The sequence below is a fragment of the Arachis ipaensis genome, chromosome B07 (genome assembly GCF_000816755.2).
Source record: "Arachis ipaensis cultivar K30076 chromosome B07, Araip1.1, whole genome shotgun sequence".
Classification (NCBI taxonomy): domain Eukaryota; kingdom Viridiplantae; phylum Streptophyta; class Magnoliopsida; order Fabales; family Fabaceae; genus Arachis; species Arachis ipaensis.
The window spans coordinates 4,144,168-4,153,996 of NC_029791.2; the positions used below are offsets into that span (position 1 = coordinate 4,144,168).

Consider the following 9,829-nt stretch of genomic DNA (forward strand, 5'->3'; position numbering starts at 1 on the left):
AATATGTTTATTTGTTTGGAGTACAAATTTTATTATTATATTTGTATGTTCATGATTTTAATTATATTTTTAAATACTTTGAATAGATTTATTTTATTATATTATATTTTACATATAAATATATGTTCCATTACGTAATTAAATAAAGATATATTTTTTTAATAAAAAAATTTAATAACCAAATTAACCATTAATTAACCAAATTAAGTAGTGATCCACGGCAAAAAGAGGCGCTGGCTATACTGGGAAGAGAGGTTGTGTGGAAGGGCATGGCGATGACGTTGGCTTGGAAGGACCAAATCTAGGTGATGAAGTGATAAACAAAAAATAGAGAAGTGGAATGTACTTCAATTAACGGAAGTAGAGCTTTGATATTTTAAGAATAATAAATTATAAAATAACCCAACTATGGTTAAGATAAGGACCAATTACAATGTGACACATAATGAAGGATAACTTACATGTTATTTTAGAGAGGGTTGGNATAAAATTTATTATATTATATTAATTAATTTATCTTGTTATTTATATGTACCTATCTTCGCTACTACTATCTATATATAACACAAGCAACCTTGCTAATTTGTTCATGATTAATCAACAATACACAAACCAATACAGAAGTTGGCTTGTTAGTGTTGAGTTTTTGACCATTGAGTTCAAATAATGGGTATTGGAAACAAGGAAGAAGTATTGAAAGTGAAAATAAGAAAAGAGGAAGTGGTGGTAGCAGCCATGCTTCCCATGCAAGACCATTGGCTACCACTCTCAAACCTTGACCTTCTTCTTCCACCGCTTGATGTTGGTGTTTTCTTTTGCTATGATAATACAACAATGAGCTTTGGATCAATGGTGGGGTCCCTTAAGAATGCATTGTCTGAGGCTTTGGTTTCCTATTATGTCTTTGCTGGTGAGGTGGTGCAAAACTCCATGGGTGAACCTGAGATTCTTTGCAATAACCGTGGGGTTGATTTTATTGAGGCTGAGGCTGATGTTGATCTCCATAATCTTAACCTCTATAACCCTGATGAATCCATTGAAGGCAAGTTTGTTCCAAACAAGAAGCATGGCGTCCTTGCTGTTCAGGTATATCTCTATTTTAATTTAGAGAGATTTGAGATATATTTTTTTGAGGAATGTTAGGGCAAGCAACTTTTGTGATTTGTAGCCATTAAATGGCCATCAATGATGATTTTAATAGTGTGAGATTGGTATGAGATTTCATCTAATGACTCACCTTAACAAAGTTGCTGGCCCCTAGACTTTTCCATATTTTTTTATTGGTGAAAAGTGAAAACTCAGGTGCAATCGACTTCACGTGAAGCGGCTCTTAGTTATCAACTTCACGTGAAGTAAGTCCACTTGAGTTTTCACTTTTTTTTATTCTAAAATATTCTTCATTATTATTGTATATGTTTACGACAAAAATTTGTTATTTTGAAGAGTTTCATTTAATGTCTTAACAGTGCAAAAAAATCTATACAATCAACAAATTAGATTTATATATTTAAATAACTATTTTAAATAATGAGTTTGAAAAATAAATTAATTATTTTTACAGATTTGATAATAGGCCCACTACTAAAAAAATTACTTTTTAGTTGAGCTGCTAATATTTATCGGGAATTGGACATTAGTTATTTTATAGTTTATAATTTTAATAGTAATTATACAATTGTTAATAAAAAACATTTATGGCGGCAAAAATTATATAATTTTCATTATAACAAATAATAATAACGGTAAATATATAATTGTCATAAAAATATAAGTTAAATAAGATAGAAGCTACTCAGATAAAGACGTCTAAAATGTTTTTTTTTAAAGATATTTTTTAATAATTAAAATTTAACACATATAATCGATTAAATCGTGTTATTTTTATTAAAATTAGGCCAAACAAATTAATTTGACTGAAAAATGATGAATCAAATTTTGAACTGATCTAAATTAATATTAATTTTGAGAATCTCTTATATTTTATTATGATTACGTACGTCTATATATTTGTATCTGTTAACTAATACACTAATATTTATTATCAATCTAACTAATTATTGATTAACAATAACCTATAATAAGTATTATTTATGCTAAAGAAAAAAATATAAATTTTCAATTTAACAGTGGGTTTAATTTTACAGAAGAAAAGAATTTCCATTTGATCCTATATATCTAATAGAATATTTTAGGTTGTTAGATTATATTTATATGAAAAATGATAATACTTATATTTTGGTTTGATTATTGTAATTAAAGATGATCTTAGATAAATTTATGCAGGCAACTTCACTAAAGTGTGGTGGGTTAATAGTAGCATGTAGTTTTGACCATCGCATCGCAGATGCTTACAGTGCAAACATGTTTCTCGTATCATGGGCCCAACTATCGCAGCCCACAAAGCCCACCATCTTAACTCATCAACCTTGTTTTCGTCGCTCCCTCCTCAGCCCACAACGCCCCCCTTCAATCCACCCTTCAATNTATATATTTTTTTTTGTATGGATAATATTAAGTATACATTAAAATCAGTTATTAGTATAAAATATATATTAAAATATAAACATTTCAAAAATATGTTTAGCTCACATTTTTAAAATTACTAATTAAGTGACCGATAAAAAATAATAAATTCTGTTGTGATGCAATATTTCTATATAATGTATTCACAACTTGAAATCCAATAATACAATATATAGGTTGCAACAAAAGGGTGAGTGTTGCTAAGATGGGTGTGATCGTTGATGGAAGAAGGAGACTTAGCAATGGCAAGAAGATGAAGGAAGCAATGATGAGTTCTTACTTTGGAAACGTGCTTTCCATTCCATTTGATGGCAAACCAATAAACGAGCTGGTGGAGAAGCCGCTGAGTGTGGTGGCGGAGGAGGTTCGCGAAATCGTAAAGGCAGCGGCTACGGAAGAACACTTCTTAGGACTAGTTGACTGGGTGGAAGCACTCCGGCCAATTCCAGCATTGACCCGAATTTATTGTGAAACCGGTGAAGGTCCATGTTTTGTGGTGTCTTCGGGACAAAGATTTTTCGAGTCAAAGGTTGACTTTGGTTGGGGAGAGCCTGTGTTTGCATCGTATCATTTTGCATGGGGTGGTGATTGTGGATATGTTATGCCAATGCCTAGTCCTAAAGGAAATGGTGATTGGGTGCTCTACATGCACCTCCACAATAAGCTTTTGCAATTCATAGAGTCTCATTTTTCTCATGTCTTTCAACCTTTATCTTGGGACTACCTTAATTAGCTTGCTAAATAATGTTGAATCATCTTGTTTAAAGTTTGGTTTAAGTAAATATATGTATGTTGTTACCAACTTTTACATAATTATTCTTTATCATTTGGATATATAATATGGGATCTTAGAAAGAAATAATGTATCTAAAATCAAATACTCATTGGTAATTAGCTATAAACGAGTGAACTGATAATCTTAAGTACCTTCAATGGATTGGATAACTTCTAATTCTAGGTACATAACACACCCACACATTCTTCATACATTTACTAGATTTTTTTTTTTGATTACAATCCCTAAGATTTGAACCCGAGACTTTTGAGATGGGAAAGAGGAAATATGCTATGTGAGTTAAGGCTCATTGGCCACTGGTTCTATATTCTAGTCTGTTATCTTAGGTAGCGTTTGTTTTGAGGTACTGGGACAGAGACTAGGAGACTGAGACTCACTATTATGTTTGTTGGCTCAGAGATTGGTATTAAAATTGCTGTCTCTGTCTCCAAAATTTTAGTATTTCAGTACCTCCAAAAAGTGAGGACAAAGGGGACTGAAATTTTTAGACACAGAGATTGAAACTTTAATAATATTTTATACCTAAAATACTCTCGTTTCAATTAATTAATTTCAATTTTATCATTTGTTCAAATTAAATTAGAGTTTTATTTTTGTTTCAATTTCTGTCTTTCAATTTACACCAAATAAAATACTGAAATTTATTTCAATCTCTGTCTCTTAGTCTCTGTCTCTCAATATCAATCTTTCAGTTTCTGTCTCTCCACCAAACACTACCTAATTTTTTAAGAATCTAATGAATAATGATATTGGTAACATGATATGTTTTTTGGTCATGCGTGAGTCAACTTATTGTACATTTTTTTGGTCATGTTCTCTTTCCCATCAATTGCGGGCCTTGCTTTATTGTATATGTTTTAGCCCACTATGGTTAGGGTCATTACTCATTACCAATTAATCAATAATTTCAAACAAAAAAGACAAAACAAAAAAATTTATATCGTATGAATTAGTATTATAAACCCCTGACCAAAAAGAAAGATTTAGTATTACAAACCAAAATCAAGCAATGAACTACAGTATTTGAATTTATTTTTTGTACTTCCAAAGTCAACCATTTTATTGGTAATTCCAAAATCAAAAGAAATCCCACCAAAGTTATATATTAACACTTATTTAACGTACAATTGTAAGACTTGGACTCTATTGGACTCTGATTAAGTAATAGGTATTATTTTCCTGATGGAACTAACAATATAAATGAAACTAATTACATAACTTGATTGCACTTTGCTGTAGGTTGAGAAAGTTTTTTTCTTTTTTGGACATAGAGTTTGAGAAAGTTAAAAAAAAAAAAAGAGTAATCACTGAATCGAGACAAAAGAATAAAAAATTACTCAAACGATTTAGGCCCACTAGTAGAGTTACATACCTATAATAAATTGGGCTCATTAAAAGAAGTTCAAAGTACAAAAACCAAACGCTCATTGTAAGGCCCAACAAAAAGGGTCTAACAAATAGATTTGAACTAGAATTGGATAGGGGCCGCGCGAACGCAGGCCCCACTGCCACAAATTATGATGTAGGCTCCACCACTTGGGTAGACCTTAAGCTGGCACCCTTTCCAAGTGCAATGAAAGTCACCAGCCTAGGCCATGGGCCTTCTTGATCGCCCATTGACCCCATCCAGGTAAGTATGTTGCTCAATTCCACACACTTCATTTTTATAACTCCACCTTCTATACTCCCTCGTTCTCCTCTTCGATGTGAGAGCCTTGCGTAACCCAATAGCAATTAAGTACCCTGTTCTACCATGGATTACAAAACACATTAAGTTTCTCACAATTAACTTGAACTAATTCTTCTGTGATGAAAACTTAATATCGTCATATATAAGTTTAAAGTTTTAAATTTATATATTGTATAAATATATTTAAATTTTGAGAAATAATATATTTAAAGTTTCAAATTATATATTGTATAAATATAGTTAGTCTTTTTATACTGTATAACTGTCTATTATTGATTCTGAAAAAAATTCAAGTTTTAATCCCTACACTATCTTGGAGGGCTATACTTTATATTAACTTTTTTAACATAAAAAATTTCAATACTGATTCTTTAGATGCTAATGAGTCAAAGAATGATTTTTAGTGAATTTTTAGAAATCGTTTATTGTTCCATTTTAAATTTATAAGTTTATAAAAATATAGATTTTCTGGGATTTGAACTAAAACACAAAAATTAGATTTCTATTCTTATTCGTTTTGATTTTTTTGATATTTTATTTGAACTCAGATAGGGTATTTTCGGGCAATTTACATAAATAAATTGTTTGCCTCTCAAATTTACGCAATTATATTGTTTCAAATATGAAGACATTTTCATATATTTATAGAAATCGTCACTGCCAGTAGCGGTTTACCAAAACACATAATTCACTATAGCCAGCAGCGGATTATATGTGAATGGGGAAACACAGAAACCGCTAGAGGCTGTCGCGGTTTCTGTTTATTGATGTTTGGCCATAAACAGCTACTGGCAGTAACGGTTTATGTGTATTGGGACATGTGCGTAAACCGCTGGAGACAGCAGCGGTTTACGTTGAGTATGGAAACAAATAGTAAAACTAATATTTATCTAAAAAAATAATTACAAAATAAATAATTAATGGTATATATTATTTAAATAATATCATAAATAAAAAAATTTAATTTATCATTTCACAGTATAATTTAAAAAATATAAATATGCATGTAATAAATTTTTTATTTGTATTTATTATTAAAAGTGAGACCAAATTACAAATAAAAAAATACAATACTCAAAATATTAAATTATATAAACTAAGACTAATTTTTTTTATTCTCATCTCTTTTAAAATTTATAAACCAAGACCAAATAATATATATTTTCTATAATTGTAGAAGTTTTTTGTTAAAATTTTATTTTATTTAAATATTTAAAAAATTAAAATAAAATTAATTTTAAATTTTTAATTTTAAATTTTAAAATATAAATTTTTATATATTTATTAAATCTATATTGATAGAGAGGTATAATTATTCTGATAGATATTAGTAATTTTATTTTTTTAAATTTATAAAAATAATTCATAAGAATATAAAATTTTATCAATTAATATGTATTTAAAAATCATCTTTAAACTTTAGCCATATAACTCAAAAGGTCATTGCATTTATATTTTCTAAGATTTTAAAAAATAAAAACTATTTGTATTTTATAGTTGATTGATTGGATAAATAATAGTGATAGCATCATAATTTTGATGAATAAAATAGAAAATATAAATATGTATGTAATAATTTTTTTTTGTATTTATTATTAAGATGAGGCTAAATAGCAAATCAAAGGGTGAGTACTCACAAAGTACTAAAATATATAAACTAAGACTATTTTTTTTTATCTTTATCCCATCTAAAACTCATGAATGATAGAATAATTTATTTTTAGTAAAAAATTCACTAAAGTATACATTTTTTTTTAAAAAGTTACTTTATTTTTTATCCATATAAATCATATGATTGCAAACAAATATATACTCAACGTAAACCGCTGCTGCCTCCAACAATTTACGCACGTGTCTCAATACACATAAACGTTACTGCCAATAGCGGTTTATGGTCAAGCATCAATAAACAGAAACCGCAACAGCCTCTAGCGGTTTCTGTGTTTCCCCATTCACATGTAATCCACTGCTGGCTATAGCGGATTATGTGTTTTGATAAACCGCGATTTCTATAAATATATTAAACAATGTATTTACATCTTCATATTTGAAACAATTTATTTACGTAAATTGGCCTTTATGTTTTAAAGTTAATAATTAACTTAAAACTAATAAATGTCAATAATTTGTATCAATACTAAATCGAATTAGGCTGATTCGATTTATTATATATGTGTTGTTCAATAATAAATCGAATCTAGTTGATTCGATTTATTACTCATTGACTATATTTTGAATATTAATCTTTAGTAATTCGAATCAAATAACTTCGATTTAATATCATAATGTAATTCGAATTAAATCAATTTGATTTATATAAATATATAAATTGAGATATTTATATAACGTTTTTCATTTTAGAACTATTAAATAATATTGATGACTCCTTAATTTATTTAGATTACCCTTCATATGGTCATCTATATAAGATTGTACTAAAAAAGGAGGTTGATTATTATCCTGAGAAATTGAAGGAAGAAAATAAGATTATTATTACTGTTACTCTTTAATGTTTTGTACTTATGTACTTATGTTGTTGGAAATAATCATCATCTATGCTTATGGTTCAGTTTCCAAAGTCACATGGAATGAAATAATGGATGTGAATAAACCGCGACTCCCTTCCATGTTTTTTGGTTTTTTCATTTAAAACCTCTACACCTTATAAAACCAATAAGTTTAGGACTGAAGAAATGTCACCATTATCCAAATGTTATAATTGGATCGGATAATTAATTAAATATCAAAGATAATTGTAAAATTTTTAATAATATTAAAAACAAAAAATAAATTTTACCTAATTATATAACTATTATAACCACTATAATTATAGTCACCATATACCATGCAACCTTTTATCACATTTGTCATTTTTTTTATTATAAGTCTCCATATGTATTGTTAGTTGTTGATTTTCCCTCTAGTGTCTAAAAAATCTCTCATATCATGGCACCATAGCTTGTGCATGTTGGAAGAGTCAAAATTTGAAAATGTACTTATTGAATCTTTGTTTGATAGTAATAGCAACCCTTTTTCCATTCCCTTTGGCTCAGAATGCCAACTGTGGCCTTATCTCAATCACGTACTTGTCCAAATACATTCACCACAAAAATCATACCAAAAAAAAAAGGGACTAAACTAAAGGACCTTTTCAGATTCCAAAAGTACATGAAAGCATATCCTTGAGGCTTAAATTTCATAAAAAAAAATTCAAGTGGTCGGTTCACTCGTCTGCTTAAACTAGCAAATATCGAGGGTTTAAAACTTCGAATTTCGTATTGTGTATACAGCAGTTTATTAGTTAACAACAAACTCTTAAATTAAGTTTAGATCCGTGATGAACTAGTCGTTAAATTACCAATTGAGAGATACCGTGAGAAACCGAAAAATTTTATAAGGAAGAATAATACATGCATATATAGAGCACCAAGCACCCAACTTTGTGAGACGACACTTCAAATCAAAATCTTAAACTATGCTAAATTCCATGCCTCATAAATGAAAATATATATGTTTCTTTCAAACAATTACTAGCCGTCTACTAGCACAAAAAATAATACTGAAGAAAGCAAATGTTTTGATTTGACTGATTTCTAAGTAGTAATTGAGATTTATAACTTTTTTATAAGATGCAATGTAAATCATATTATATATTGCAATAATGATGAAATAATAAGTCTTAGAAAAAATGGTCATTTTATCAGCATGCTTAAATTTTGGATCTTACTCTATTTTAATTATATTATGCATATCTAGGAAGTCAATTTTTTCAACAAATATCAAATAATTTTTTTAAATTTTAAATTATACCTTTTAAATTCTAAATTTTTAAATAAAAAAAATAATTTTATAATAAAATAAAATAAAATAAAATAAAATAAAATAATATTAACTAATTAAAAATTAATTTTTTATACCTATTCTCAATTTAAATTAAAAGTTAATTTTTCTTCTGATCCTGACTATTTACTTGAAAGACAAAACGTCTTTTTGTAATTTAAATTTTTTTAATTAATTTTTAACTATCTAAATAATTGATCTAAATGATTCTTGTTATTAGACTAAGTGGTTCTAATACAACAGCAATTAATCATTTACAAGAATCGCTTATATTAGTTACTTAAATTATTTGAGACCAATTAAAATTTTAGAATTATAAAAAAGTGTTTTGTCTTTCAAATAAATAGTGAACGACAAAAAAAAGGTCATTTACTCTAACATTTATGCATGCATGTAAATAATTAATTGATTTGCATGGCTAAAAAGGGTGTGGCCTAAAAGCTTGAAGAATGAGAGGCACACACGCAATTGCTTGAATCTTAGGTTTGCTTCAATTTCTGCCACCACTGAGTTATTATCAACTTCCTCAAATGGTGAGGACACAAAAATGCACGTGATACTGTGTTTCAATTTTTGACTTATTTCCCCTCTTATTTAATTTGTTACTCCTAATAAGCTAATTTTAAAATAATACATAACTAAAAAAAAAAAATTTGAAGAGCAAAATAGTTTGTGTGTTTAATTAGTTTAATGATCCAGATATATTATTAATCTTTTAAAATAATTGATTATTTCTTATGTCTCTTTCAAATTAATTATTTCTGAAAATCAAATAATAAAATAGTCAAAATCCTTATATGATGTTAAATTTAATGTATTTATTATGTGCGAATAATTAAAAATAAAGAAAAACTCTATTATATATTGAATATATAGATTTATTATTATTGTTGAGATGGTGGTAATAATGGGGTGGTTGTAGACTTGTAGTTGTTGAGGTCCTTAATTTATAAAGGGAAAGGAAACTATTTTAATAAATA

The 9,829-nt window shown here is 28.0% G+C and overlaps 1 protein-coding gene across 1 annotated transcript; it reads left to right on the forward strand.

The window, feature by feature from the left end:
* Nucleotides 575-3,355, forward strand: LOC107606479 (omega-hydroxypalmitate O-feruloyl transferase-like). The gene is made up of 3 exons (XM_021106747.1): nucleotides 575-1,086; nucleotides 2,284-2,499; nucleotides 2,678-3,355. Exons 1-3 carry the CDS (start codon nucleotides 667-669, stop codon nucleotides 3,254-3,256), a joined length of 1,215 nt encoding a protein of 404 aa, XP_020962406.1. The 5' UTR covers nucleotides 575-666; the 3' UTR covers nucleotides 3,257-3,355.